A 15,396-nucleotide genomic window follows, 5' to 3' on the forward strand; every position below is an offset into this window, starting at 1 on the left:
TGGAACGATTCCATCAGTGCTGCCTCCGGAAAATCCTGCAAATCCCTTGGGAAGACAAGCGGACAAATGTTGGAAGAAGCATGCTGGAAGAAGCAAAGACCACCAGCATTGAAGCGATGGTCCTCTGCCATCAACTCCGCTGGACCGGCCACGTTGTCCGAATACCCAACCACCATCTCACAAAGCAGTTTCTCTACTCCGAACTCAAGAACGGAAAACGGAATGTAGGACAGGAAAAAAGATTTAAAGATGGGCTCAAAGCCAACCTTAAAAACTCTGGCATAGACACTGAGAACTGGTAAGCCCTGGCCCTTGAGCGCTCTAATTGGAGGTCAGCTGTGACCAGCAGTGCTGTAGAATTTGAAGAAGTATGAATGGAGGGCGAAAGAGAGAAACGTGTCAAGAGGAAGGTGCATCAAGCCAACCCCGACCAAGACCACCTTCCACCTGGAAACCAATGCCCTCACTGTGGGAGAAGATGCAGATCAAGAATAGGGCTCCACAGTCACCTACGGACCCACCAGAACACTGATCCTGGAAGACTATCCTACTCAGCCAATGAGGGATTGCCTAAGAGAGGAAGAATTTGGGAGGTGGGCTAGTTGTTAATCCAACTCACAAGCAAAAAAGTAGATAATAGTATTCTATGGAAGTACCAGTTGGGCAACTTGCTTGTGAAGTCGGTAGGAAGTTTAGGAGGGTCGTCTCCAGGAGGAGGGACCCTGAGACCCCACCAAAGAGGGATCGCTACTTTGGCGAGCTAGAGAAGCCTGATTTCAGCCAATTTATTAAATTAAAAAATTCAAAATAAATCTCACCAAAGTTGAAGAAGTGGCACTGAGGTGTTTTTATTAGTGATTCAGCTGAAAAGGATGCAATGTAGCAATCATTCGCCTACAAATCATGCCAGTACAAAGATCAGAGACATTTTTATAATAAGGTTTACAGGCTTAGAAGTTTCAAAATTCCCGCCCTCCGCCCTGATGATTGGCTGACGTGATTCCAGCTGGGAGGGGGCCAAAGCCAACTACAGAGCTCCTCCGCTGTGCAGGAACCAATTGGAGAGCTCCTACCGCCTCAGCGCTCCGGCGAATCAGGAGAGGGGAGGTGGGACGAAGAAGAAACAATGGGTTCATGAATGGATTAATGGATTTCATGCCTGGGGGAATCCTGAGTCTGAGACTTCAGCCTGCAAAGGATGCCAGTCTATTGTCTTTTGATGGGTCTTGTTGATTACTTTATCCGGGTCTTCCTGCCCGCCAGAGAAATTGATTAAAATAATAATTTTGATAAAACATGTGTCCATAGTTCATACTGGGGAAGTTCAAACGTGAAAATAAGTTCATTAGAGCCAAAAATGATGTGTAGGAAGTCCAATAGTCAGAAAAGGAGCTGGGTGATTTCCATTGAGCCAAGGAAGGGATTCTTGCAGCGCCAAGATCAAGCTGGTCCTTAGTCCTTGGAAAACTATAACTCCCTCCAAGGACTGGGGCCTCAAGGCCAGGCTCTTCCCTGAAAGCCTCATGGGGTCCTTGTTGTTGTTAGTGTCTTTGACAAATTGACCAAGACTTAACCCCTTTGTGCAATCTGGTACCCTTGCCCTTTGCAGAACTATAAGTTACCATCCCTTATTGGGGGGACGGACGGACATGCTCGACTTCACTTGTGTTTAAAAGATGTTAACTTGAGCAATCCTGCAACAGCTTCCTTTTTATGTATAGCTTCTTACCACAGAGAGGCCGGGTTTGACTCTTGAAATCTTCACGACAGATCCCGAGTTAACACATCATGAAAGGGAAGCCCAATGATTTTATTTTAAGACTCTTATGGAAAGTGAAATTCAGAAAAAGGAAGGCGTGACTGCAGTCGCATGATGAGAAGTCAACGTCAGACAGTGCAAGCAACCTGAGCAGAGGATCACAGACAATGCTCTGTCCTGAAAGCAGCTTCTTCTTTGGGCAATCTTCCAGCCCGTGTGGCATTACTTCCTCTGTCAAGCCTGGCCCCTCTTTCAGTTATGAGTTCAGTGATGAGACTTCCTGGTCTGTTTGCAATTGCAACACTGGTGAGCTTCGAGAGGGGGAGCAGAATGCATACCTGATGTGCAAGGGGAGCTTGCCTGGTGGATTGTGAGAGCCCCTTGCTTGCAACTGAATAGATTCCAGTTTGGCCATGGCCCTTGTAGAGACAATTCGACTGTGGAGTGAAGGGGTGTCTGCAGCTGACCGCAAAGACTGGCCGGCTGCTCTGTCTGCCTTCACTTCGGTTCCAAATCCTTCCTCCAAAATCTGCTTTAACATTGGCTGCACCCACCTGGTCATGGGGAATTTGGATGAGGCACAGCAGGTAGGTGGCCAAGAAAACTGAAATATTCTCCCCAAAAGCAGCTTAACAAGCCCAACAAGTAAACCTGGATGGCTGCAGGAGTCCTTCCATGGAACTAGTAGGGAGAGATGGGAAAAGAAGCCATTTAAAAACAGGTTAGCTGTGTCCCTGTTATTAAGTCAGGATTTCTGAGCTGCTGTTGGTTTGTGGAAGGCTTTCATGGCTGGAATCACTGGGTTGTTGTACGTTTTTCGGTCCATATGGCCATGTTCTAGAAGTCCGTCGTTTCGCCTAACAACCTCGGGGGATGCTTGCCATAGATGCAGGCGAAACGTCACGAGAGAATGCTTCTAGAACATGGCCATATAGCCCGAAAAAACCTGCAACAACCTGCTCTTGGTTTGATTGGTGAATGACCAAAAAAATATGGACTGCTAGCTAAACTTACTTGTTTTCCTTCCCTGTTCCTACTCTATTTCCTTTTTCATTTTCAAATGGCAGGGGGTTACAACAGATTTAGGGGTGTGCGAAACATTCTGGTTTCAATGTATTGTCAAAGGCTTTCATGGCCGGAATCACTGGGTTGTTGTAGGTTTTTCCAGGTTATATGGCCATGTTCTAGAGGCATTTTCTCCTGACGTTTCGCCTGCATCTATGGCAAGCATCCTCAGAAATAGTGAGGTCTGTTGGAAGTAGGAAAATGGGTTTATATATCTGTAGAATGGCCAGGGTGGGACAAAACTCTTGTCTGCTGGAGCTAGGTGTGAATGTTTCAACTGACCACCTTGATTAGCATTTGATGGCTTGGCAGTGCCTGGGGGAATCTTTTGTTGAGAGGTGATTAGATGTGCCTGATTGTTTACTCTCTGTTGTTTTGCTGTTGTAATTTTAGAGTTTTTTAATATTGGTAGCCAGATTTTGTTCATTTTCATGGTTTCCTCCTTTCTGTTGAAATTGTCCACATGCTTGTGGATTTCAATGGCTCTTCTGTGTAGTGTGACGTGGTCTAGCATTTCTGTGTTCTCAAATAATATGCTGTGTCCATGTTGGTTCATCAAGTGATCTGCTATGACTAACCTTTCTGGTTGAAGTAGTCTGCAGTGCCTTTCATGTTCCTTGATGCGTGTCTGGGCAATGCTGCGTTTGGTGCTCCCTATGTAGACGTGTCCACAGCTGCATGGTACACGGTAGACTCCTGCAGAAGTGAGAGGATCCCTCTTGTCCTTTGCTGAACGTAGCATTTGCTGGATTTTCTTGGTGGGTCTGTAGATAGTTTGTATGTTGTGTTTCCTCATCAGCTTCCCAATGCGGTCAGTGGTTCCCTTGATATATTGCAAGAACACTTTTCCTCAGGGTGGATCTTTGTCTTGACTCTCATGGCTTGTTCTCGTGGCTTGTTTATATAGACTAGCCGTCCCCTGCCAGGCCTTGCTGTGGCCCAGTCTGGTGATCTGGAAAATAAAGTAATGAGAAAGCATTGGTTTCTAATATATGTAATTTTTTTATGCTTGTGGGTAAACAGTATTTCTTATTGTTTCTTTGTCAGTGTTAATGTGAAGATTGTCTGGTTTGCCTACTCTGGAACATGCAACATATTGTCCTTCTTTAGGAGTCCCTTTCAAATCTATGATACTATATCTCTGTGTGTGTGAATCACATCTATCTATATTTATGGCTGGATGGCTCTTTGTCATGAGGGCTTTGATTATGTTTTCTTGCCCTGGTGAAGGGAGTTGGACTGGATAGCATTGAGTATTTTCTCTTGGTCATGGAGGTTCTGTGTGGGAAGTTTGCCCCAATTCTGTCATTGGTGGGGTTCAGAACAATCTTTGATTGTAGGTGAACTATATCCCAGTAACTACAACTCCCAAATGTCAAGGTCTATTTCCCCCAAACCCCATCTGTGTTCATATTTGGGCATATGGAATATTTGTGCCAAGTTTGGCCCAGGTCCAGATCCATCATTGGTTGAATCCATGGTACTCTCTGAATATAGGTGAACTACAACTCCCAAACTCAAGCTCAATGCTCACCAAACCCTTCTGGTGTTTTCTATTCTTCATGGGAGTCCTTTATGCCCCGTTTGGTTCAATTCTATCCTGCTATTTGATTGTAGGTGAACTATAAATCCCAGCAACTACAACTCCCAAAAGACAAAATCAAAAAATTTTGAGTGAAGGATACATTGGGTTGTTAGGTGTATGCTGTCCAAATTTGTTGTCAATTCGTCCAGTGGGTTTTGAGTTATGTTAATACCACAAACGACTGTTACATTTTTATTTATATAGATTGTGCCCCATCAGTTTGTGCTGGCAATGCCTGGCAACCCAGAAGTCCCAAACTGCTGTATCTATAATACTTTTCAAGAGGTATTATTTTTGCTTCCTTCAGGCCTTTACCAGGAGTACCAACAATGACAGACACTTAGCAGTGGCATATTTCCAGCGAGGAATTGTGGCGTACCAGATGGAAAAGTGAGTTGTAACATATTGGGCACCTTAAAAAAGGAGCGGAATGTTTTCTTATTCTGTTGTTCATCCTTGCAACCACTTTCTCCTTAATCTGTTAGAACAGTGCTATGTTTAGTTTCCTATTTTGCAAACCTTATGTACCAGCATGTACCAACAGAAGATTCTCGGATCCATATAAATTGTACAGCTCAGTGCTGTTTTTTAATGCAGAGAGAGACATAGCTGCCCACACAAAACCGTGAAAGTTATTTCTGTGTGTATGTGTCTCTTTCTTAAAAGAATTGGGAATTTAATGTGGCAGACCAGTTCCCTCCTTCATATCAAATTCCCAAATGTTACTTCTATTTTTCCATTTATGGTATATAAATGGAAAAATATTAGCATTAGTGGGATTAGCATAACTCAAAAACCACTGGACAAATTGACACCAAATTTGGACACAATACACCTATCAGGCCAACGAGTGACCATCACTTATAAAAGCACTGGAAAACACAGCAGAAGAGACTTAAAAAGCCAAAAAATAAAAATACATTACAACACATGCACAAAACCACACACACACACACACACACATATATAAGCAAACACACATATACACAAATACATACACACACACACAAAGCTATGATAGCCATGTATATGTGAAGTCACAGGGAGGAGGGAGCAAGCTTGTTTTCTGCTTCCCTGGAGACTAGGACGCAATGGAACAATGGCTTCAAACTACAAGAGAGGAGATTCCATCTGAACATGAGGAAGAGCTTCTTGACTGTGAGAGCCGTTCAGCAGCGGAACTCTCTGCCCTGGAATGTGGTAGAGGCTCCTTCTTTGGAGGCTTTTAAACAGAGGCTGGATGGCCATCTGTCAGGGGTGCTTTGAATGCAATATTCCTGCTTCTTGGCAGGGGGTTGGACTGGATGGCCCAGGAGGTCTCTTCCAACTTTTTGATTCTATGACCATGTCTACTTTACTTGCATCTTATATCGTTCTCCCTTTTCTTGCACTTTGTTGCTACACTTTTCCTTCCTTCCCGCATTGCCTCACTTTGTAATGCCTTTCTCTCTTGCAGCTCATACCCTTCCGTTCTTCTTCCCTTATGCTCCTTCACAGTCCATCTTGCACCCACTCATTACATCTTCCTCCCTCCTTGCATCTTGTCTCATCTTAATATATAATACTGTTACGTCATATACATTCAAATAACGATGAAGCAAAGAATCAATATAAAATGGTTAGCTACAATAGTAACTGGTTGAAAGGAGGGGGTTGGCGCTTTGACAACAATTAATTCCTTTTTCAAGGTAGCTTTCCAAGCTCTGAGAACACTTACATTGGATTATGATTCCATGAGAACAGGGAGTATGACTCCAAGTATAATAAAATGGGTGGAAAACAGTTGTAGAAAAAGCCTTGGGCAAATAAAGAGAGAGCTAGAAAAACTGAATTGTTTTCAAATGAATATCAATACAACTTCTCATGGTAAATCTGTAAAACACATTTTGCCCCCTTAATAGGTGTACATTTACATATTCCAATTTATTTATCTATTTATTTGTTTACTGTATTTGTATACCGCCTTTCTCACCCCGTAGGCGACTCAAGGCAGTTAACAGGGCAAAATTACATGCTTACAATGTAATAAATACAATTAAAAACATAACATATAATAAAAACTAAACAAATCAATAAAATATAAATGCATAGTGTCTCTTTGTTAAAAATGTTGTCCGGACTCATTGTCTAGTTGTTCCATTTTCCTGTGTCAATTACTCTACATTTGCAAAAGCTTGTTCATAAAGCCATGTCTTGACTTTTTTCCAGAATGTTAAAAGGGAGGGGGCCAATCTAATAACTATAGGGATGGTGTTCCACAGCCGAGGGGCCACCACCGAGAAGGCCCTGTCTCTCATCTCCGCCAAACGTACTTGGTTAACAAGAGCAGAGCCTCCCCAGACGATCTTAAGGTCCTAGATGTTTCATAAATTAGACAGTACACTCTGAATAAAATACTGTATCAACAAAATTCTGCAGAATTTGACCACAATATGCATAATGCCTATGGCGCTGTCCCTATCTGTTCAAACCAATGCCACTTGTAATAGACTACTGTACATAGAAAACATTATTCATGAAATCTTTACTATGCAGGTTCACAAATATGCAAAATTACAACTTAGAGAAAAGCATGAACATCGTCTTTTAAAGTTTTTTCTCTGATAATAAAAAAATTCCCTGTGGATGAGAATATCTCATCTCAGAATGATTGAAAGTTAATCTGTTGCAAGAACATCATATTCCATATTTTATTGGGTAATTACAGCTACACCTAAGTTAACACAGCTGATGTGTTCATAGAATCCTAGAGTTGGAAGAGACCTCCTGGGCCATCCAGTCCAACCCCCTTCCAAGAGGCAGGAAAATCGCATTCAAAGCAGCCCCTACAGATGGCCATCCAGCCTCTGTTTAAAAGCTTCCGAAGAAGGAGCCTCCACCACACTCCGGGGCAGAGAGTTCCACTGCTGAACGGCTCTCACAGTCAGAAAGTTCTTCCTAATGTTCAGGTGGAATCTCCTTTCTTGTAGTTTGAAGCCATTGTTCCGTGTCCTAGTCTCCAGGGAAGCAGAAAACAAGCTTACTCCCTCCTCACTATGACTTCCCCTCACATATTTATACATGTCTATCATGTCTCCTCTCAGCCTTCTCTTCTTCAGGCTAAACATGCCCAACTCTTTAAGCCACTCCTCATAGGGCTTGTTCTCCAGACCCTCGATCATTTTAGTTGCTCTCCTCTGAACACATTCCAGCTTCTCAATATCTCTCTTCAATTGTAGTGCCCAGAATTGGACACAATATTCCAAGTATGGTCTGACCAAGGCAGAATAGAGGGGTAGCATGACTTTCCTGGATCGAGACACTAGACTCCTATTGATGCAGGCCAAAATCCCATTGGCTTTCTTGCCGCCGCATCACATTGTTGGCTCATGTTTAACTTGTTGTCCATGAGAACCCCAAGATCTTTTTCACACGTACTGCTCTCGAGCCACGCGTCCCCCATTCTGTATGTAGGTCTCGGAAGCTTCACTCTTCTGCCCTTCCTCCTAGACAAGGTAGTGCAAAAAACCTGTTCCTGAGCATTTATTGCTTTACAAGAAAATTTGCTACCAGAGATGGAAAAGGGAAAAATAAGGATAAGTCCCAATGCTACGAACAAAAAAGCAATTCAGTTTGTCTTAGCAAATCCTCCCAAACTAACAATACACACACGTGAAAGAAATTAGTAAGGTTAAGTTAGCCTTGCATAGATAAAGAATAACATGGTGAACCTCCTAGACCACTTGAAAAGTTTTTCAAAAATGCATACAAGCGTGACTTTTTCTTTCAGCAGGACTTTTTTTTGTGATTTCCATTTTGGCAGCCAAATGTGTAGATCTCATTTTTTGTAGCACAAGCAAGTAGATTGTGCTCTCTGCCCTTTTCTGTCTGCATTGCAATATTTAAGCTACAGTAGCGTCTCGCTTATCCAATGGGCTGGTAGAATGTTGGAAAAGCAAAAATAGCCTTGAACGGTTCTGGCCCTGTTTACTTGTCTGAGCGTATCTCCTGCTACGATCCACCTAGGACCCAAAGATCATCTGGGGAGGCCCTGCTCATTCATCACAATCGCGTTTGGTGGGGACAAGGGACAGGGCCTTTTCTGTGGTGGCCCCTTGGCTGTGGAGCTCCCTCCCAAGCGAAATTAGATTGGCTCCATCCCTCCCGACCTTTTGGAAACAAGTGAAATCCTGGCTACGGGATCAGGCCCTTGCAGACTAGGCTGACCTGCTGGCAAAGCGGCGGTTTTAATGGACTTGACGGACTGCTTTTAGGACGATGACTTAAATCGGTGACTGTTTGAATGTTTTTAGACTGTTTTTATATTGTTTTTATTTAAATGGTATATTTATGCTTTTGGTTGTGGGCACCATGGTGTGTTGGTTGTTAGCCGCCCCGAGTCCCTCTGCAGAGGTCAAGATAGGACGGGATACAAATGTCCGAAATAAATAAATAAACAAATAAACAGATAAATTGAAAAATAAGGAGGGATTAAGGAAAAGCCTACTAAACATTGAATTAAGTTATGATTTTACAAATTAAGCACCAAAATATTATGTTTGACAACAACTCAACAGAAAAAGCTATTCAATACACAATAACGTTATGTAGTAATTATTCTATTTATGAATTTAGCAATTTATTGAAACAGCTGTGGATCCGGGTGGGAGGCAGATTGTGTTGGATAATACAGAATGTTGGATGAGTGAAGGTTGGATAAGCGAGACTCTACTTTACTGTATGTGTATGTTTTGTATGTTTTGCATGTTTTGATATGGTCAACATTGACTAATCAATAAAGAATTGTAAAAAAAAAATTACTACATAGCATTAGACGGAGAATGAGGGCTTAGCAGGACTTTGTAAAATTGGTTTTCTTTTTCAGAGGTTTTGCTGACAGAGACTTGCCTGAAATATTCTTTCCTTTCTTTGCTTTCTAGTTATGAGTCATCGATTAATGACTTAAAAGAAGCTTTGGCTCAACTACGTGGGAACAACCTAATAGACTACAAGATCCTAGGCCTGCAGTTTAAGTTGCTTGCTTGTGAGGTGAGTTCTGGGCTTGATTTTGTCATTTGGGAGTTGTAGTTGCTGGGATTTATAGTTCACCTACAATCAAAGAGCATCCAGAACTCCACCAATGGTGGAATTGAACCAAACTTGTCACACAGAACTCCCATGACCAACAGAAAATACTGGAAGGGTTTTTTGATGGGCATTGACCTTGAATTTTGCAGTTCTAGTTCACCTACATACAGAGACTCAAACAATGATGGATCTCAACCAAACTTGGCACGAATACTCAATATGCCCAAATGTGAACACTGGTGGAGTTTGGGGAAAACAAACCTTGACATTTGGGAGTTGTAGTTGCTGGGATTTATAGTTCACTTACAATCAAAGAGCATTCTGAACTCCACCAATGATAGAATTGGGCCAAATTTCCCAGCCAGAACCCTCATGACCCAACAGCAAATACTGTGTTTTCTGATGGTCTTTGGTGACCCCTCTGATACCCCTTCATGACCCCTCAAGGGGTCTTGAGTCCCAGGTTGAGAAATGCAGCTCTATTGAATCTAAGTCCGAAACGGTTCTGGCCCAACTTACCTGTGTGAACGCATCTCCTCCTTTGAACCAGCTAGGATGTTAAGATCGTCAGGAATGCCCTAGAAGCCACTAAGACCTCACATCCCAGCCATGTGCACACTTTCCATAGTATGAGATGGCATCCCAAAGGATCGGCCTATGACCTTAATTTCGATATCTAACCCTGTCATTCAGAGGACTTGGAAGCCCCTAGGAATACACAAAATGAGCTGGAGAGAGCTGCTATATCAAAGGACATCATTTCTGTGGTAAAGAAAGGAGGCCCTGGTCTCGGTCCTGCCTGCGTCACAAGTACGTTTGGTGGGATCAAGGGACAGGGCCTTCCCAGTGGTGGCCCCTCGGCTGTGGAACGTCCTTCCTACAGATATTAGATCGGCCCCCTCCCTGTTGACATTTCGGAGGAAAGTGAAGACCTAGTTGTTCGAGCAGGCATTTGAATAGGCAGTGTAACGAACATAGGAATATGGAACAATTGGATGATGAGACCGGATCTTGATTTTAACTATGAGACGCTAATGAGATGTTTTATTGATTTATATTGACTGTTTGTTATGCTATGGTTTTAATTGTTTTTAACTGTTTTATGATGTTTTTGAGCATTGAATTTTGCTATTGTTAACTGCTCTGAGTCGCCCCAGGGCTGAGAAGAGTGATATACAAATATAGTAAATAAATAAATAAATAAATAAGGTACCATAAGTAGAGGTTATCCACTTTTGCTTTCACAGCAGTCCTGTGATATAGATACTGTGCTTCATTTAATAATATTCACCATCGCATAATAGCCATACCTTCATTTTTTGTGAAGCAAAATTGGTATTTTGGTCTTCCTCGCATAATAGTCGCGGACCCATTTGGGGCTGATACTCCCTTCCCTCTTTCTCTGAAGGTAAGGCAGTTTAAAACTACCAAATGGAGGTCTCTGAAGCTCCACTCTTTCCTTCTCTCTCCTTCCCCCTTCTTCTGAGCAAGATAATTTACAAAACCTGGAATGGAGTTCTATGGGAAGATCTGAGTTCCAGAGACCTCCATTTCAGGTTTTTGCACTACGTTGTCTAAGAGGAAGGACAGATTAGTGAAACCTCAGAGCTGCAAGACCGAGAACAAGCCACAAGAGTCAAGACAAAGATCCACCCAGAGGAAAAGTGTTCTTGCCATTCATCAAGGGAACCACTGACCGCATAGGGAAGCTGATGAGGAAACACAACAAACAAACTATCTACAGACCCACCAAGAAAATCCAACAAATGCTACATTCAGCAAAGGACAAGAGGGATCCCCTCACTTCCGTAGGAGTCTACCGTATACCATGCAGCTGTGGACGAGTCTACATAGGGACCACCAAACGCAGCATTGCCCAAACACGAATCAAGGAACATGAAAGGCACTGCAGACTACTTCAACCAAAGAAGTCAGCCATAGCAGAGCACCTGATGAACCAACCTGGACACAGCATTGTCCTGAACACAAAAATGCTGGGCTACTCTCACAACCACCATGTCAGACTACACAGAGAAGCCATTGAAATCCACAAGCATGTGGACAATTTCAACAGAAAGGAGGAAACCATGAAAATGAACAAAATCTGGCTACCAGTATTAAAAAACTCTAAAATTACAACAGCAAAACAGCAGAGGGAAAACAATCAGGGACATCTAATCACCTCTCAACAAAAGATTGCTCCAGGCACTTCCAGGCTATCAAATGCTAATCAAGGTGGTCAGTTGAAACATTCACACCTAGCTCCAGCAGACAAGAGTCCTTTGTCCCACCCTGGTCTTTCCACAGATATATAAACCCCTTTCCCAAGTTCCAACAGACCTCACTACCTCTGAGGATGCTTGCCATAGATGCAGGTGAAACGTCAGGAGAGAATGCCTCTAGAACATGGCCATATAGCTCGAAAAAACCTACAACAACCTTCAGAGACATTCATTTTATAGTTTTTAAACTGCCTTGCCTTTGGGGAAAAAAAGAAATGTGGGGGAATCAGCCTGAAATTGCTCTTTAGTTTAAAAAAAACCTCAAACAAACAGAAACAAAGCTGTCCTTCCTCTTTTTTTCCTTTCAGTAATATGGCATTTTATTTATTTATTTATACAAAAAGAAACCAGAGAACCAAAGCACATTTTTGTCACGTATAAAATCTATAAAAAGGAAAAAAAATATGACTATTATGTGATGAAATATGGTAAGCTGAAACAGAGAGTCAACATCAAGTACTAAACTTCATGGATTTGAACTCGGGTCATTCTGGTTGAAGACAAAAGCTCTATCTTATATCTTAATCTGGCATGAAATGGATAAATATGGCAATAGATCATCCTGTTCTTTCAGTTCTTGTGGGTTTTTTCGGGCTATATGGCCATGTTCTAGAGGCATTTCTCCTGATGTTTCGCCTGCATCTATGGCAAGCATCCTCAGAGGTGACCTCACCTCTGAGGATGCTTGCCATAGATGCAGGCGAAACGTCAGGAGAAATGCCTCTAGAACATGGCCATATAGCCCGAAAAAACCCACAAGAACTGAGTGATTCCAGCCATGAAAGCCTTCGTCAATCCTGTTCTTTGTTTGTTCAATAGGTGTTATACAATATAGCCCTTGCCTATGCCAAGTTGGATGACTGGAAAAAGGCCGAGGAGCATATGACAAAAGCAGAGAAACTGAAGACTGGACAACGACACAGCAAAATAGATAAGGCCATGGCATCTATCCTTGTAAGAAAATGTAGAAAATAAATATAGGAAAAACTCATCTTATGATAACTTTGGAACATTCATGTAGCATTTGTATCTTGAGAGAACTATATTCAGGAATATAGTGGGATTTTATGATGGTTAGCCTGAAATTCTAAGAAGGTCTAGGATTTCAGTGCAAATATATCACCATGGGCATACCTACACCTCTGAGGAGTCTCTGTGTTTGTGAATTAGTTCCAAGGCAAACCATGTTAAGAAAAGTTTCAGATTGCTTTGGACTTTCTCTGAGACTTCAGAGCAAACCTGGCATGTGGTCTGTAAACAGTTCTGGACCAGGTTCTTGTGAGTTTTTTCGGGCTATATGGCCATATTCTAGAGACATTTTCTCCTGACGTTTCGCCTGCATCTATGGCAAGCATCCTCAGAGGTAGTGACGTCTGTTGGAGTTAGGAAAATGGGATTATATATCTGTGGAATGACTGGGGTGGGGCAAAGAGCTCTTCTCTGCTGGAGCTAGGTGTGAATGTTTCAACTGACCACCTTCATTAGCATTTGAAGGCCTGGCTGAGTCTGGGGGAATCCTTTGTTGAGAGGTGTTAAGATGTGCCTGGTTGTTTCCTCTCTACTGTTTTGCTGTTGTAATTTTAGAGTTTTTTAATAGTGGTAGCCAGATTTTGTTCATTTTCATGGTCTCCTCCTTTCTGTTGAAATTGTCCACATGCTTGTGGATTTCAGTGGCTTCTCTGTGTAGTCTGACATGGTGGTTGTTGGTGTGGTCCAGCATTTCTGTGTTCTCAAATAATATGCTGTGTCCAGGCTGGTTCATCAGGTGCTCTGCTATGGCTGACTTCTCTGGTTGAAGTAGTCTGCAGTGCCTTTCATGTTCCTTGATTCATGTTTGGACCAGTTCTGGACCAGTTTTGATCCCATGTTCCCTGGGCTCAGGTGGCATGAGGACATGAAGTAGCGCTTATCATCCCCCTCCTTTCTCATCACTGTAGTGATGTTGACTGGGGTGCAAGGGCGACCGGAGAATGAAGGGGAAAGGGGGAGCAATTCCTCCTTTCCCCTCTCCCCTCTGGCACCTTGGCCAATATCATTCAACTTGACAAATGACAGCCACAAGCCATTTTGTGGCTGATAGTTACTACTACTGCTATTATTATTATTTATTTACAGTATTTATATTCCACCCTTCTCACCCTGCAGGGTACTCAGGGCGGATTACAATGTACATATACATGGCAAACATTCAATGCAATAGACACACAACATATATAGACATACACTCAAGAGACTATTTAACATTCCAGCTTTTTTCCTGAGGGTATTATGGCCACCAGGGGAGCTGTCACTTCACCGTCCATTTGTGACACTGATGAAGTACTTCCTCATTCTTTGCATGCTTGCTGGAGATTTTTATGGCCTTGTAAATTAGTTAAAATAGCCTCCCCACATAAGTGGTACCTAAATTTCCTGCCTGACAGATGCAACTGTCTTTCGGGCTGCAAAGGTCGACAACAAGCTACACAAATTGGTCGGTGTCGCAACTCAGGATAGCTTCACCTTGCTCAAGACACCACCACACACCAAGGCTGTAGGGTTTGTAGTTTATTGAGAAAAAGCAAAATCAAAACAGAGAAATAACGAGGTACAGTTCAATAGGCAAAACAGAGTCTTAAATGCAAAGGGAAAGTATCCAGGTTCCAAAGACAAATAACACGAAGCATTGGTTAAACAAGAGTGCAGCAAGGCAAGGTCTCAAAAAATCAGGATCAAAATCAAAATCCCAAAGAGCCAGAAGCTTTCCGCAAAAGCCGAGGTAATTCCACAGAAGTTAACAGGGTACAAGCAACATTGGCCTGACAGAGAATGCCCTTTGACCAGATCATTAAATACGTTTCCCAACATGAAAACATTATGTTGACCTCTAGCTTCACGCTTGTTGGCAAGGCGTGCGCTTCTCCAAACTCTTAATTGCAAACGGTCCTCTCTCATCAAATCTCCACTATCCAAACTCTTAATTGCAAACGGTCCTCTCTAATCAAATCTCCACTATCTTCAAGGCCAGTTAGCTCATTATCTTCACCCTGCCAGGACTGGTCACCCTGGCAAACGAGGCTCGGAGCTCCCAGAAGGAGCCTCCACCTGGAGCTCCGAAGTTTCACTATACTTATCTAAAGCCACATTCTTTTCTCTGGGGAAGAGAAATGCCGTCTCTTCTTCAGAATCAACACTGTCTGCTTCAACTGCCTCACTAGCGGGAACATGTTCAGAAATCTGTAACCCATCCTCCTCCTTGTCCTGAGGAAACTCAGGTTCAGAAAGCGCAGGCTCAGACTGAACCACAACAGTCGGAAGCTCCCTCTGACCTGGGCTGGCTTTGGACTCAATAGTGATCTTAATGCGGCTGACTCCCAGCCAGCTGCGCCACAGTCTCGGTACTATGATGAGAACAGGAGGGTAGTGAGTGGCTGTCCAGTGGCACCAGATCAAGTTTGGTGCTGCTGGATGGTAAGGACTCCTTCCCACTGCCACAGTAGCCCAAGGGTTGATTGCACTCTCGATTGGCCCTGGGGTAAAGTGTCAATGTTACAGATATGGAGGTGATATCCCTCTTCATGTATTCTGCAATTGTTCTTATTTTGATTGTAAAAATAGGAATTTAAACACCCTGAAGTCACTAGACCTCATCCGATCTT

At 42.8% G+C, this 15,396-nt stretch overlaps 1 protein-coding gene across 1 annotated transcript in view; it reads left to right on the forward strand.

Moving 5' to 3' along the window:
- The first annotated feature begins 2,145 nt into the window (after positions 1-2,145).
- NCF2 (neutrophil cytosolic factor 2) overlaps positions 2,146-15,396 on the forward strand; it is a 39,077-nt gene continuing 25,826 nt past the window's right edge. The window contains exons 1-4 of the mRNA XM_067467615.1: positions 2,146-2,346; positions 4,717-4,799; positions 9,329-9,437; positions 12,578-12,712. Coding sequence (XP_067323716.1) covers positions 2,173-2,346; positions 4,717-4,799; positions 9,329-9,437; positions 12,578-12,712 — 501 coding nt within the window. The 5' untranslated portion in view covers positions 2,146-2,172. The remainder of the gene's footprint in view (positions 2,347-4,716; positions 4,800-9,328; positions 9,438-12,577; positions 12,713-15,396) is intronic.

The sequence above is a fragment of the Anolis sagrei genome, chromosome 4 (assembly GCF_037176765.1).
Source record: "Anolis sagrei isolate rAnoSag1 chromosome 4, rAnoSag1.mat, whole genome shotgun sequence".
NCBI classification, from domain to species: Eukaryota; Metazoa; Chordata; class Lepidosauria; order Squamata; family Dactyloidae; genus Anolis; species Anolis sagrei.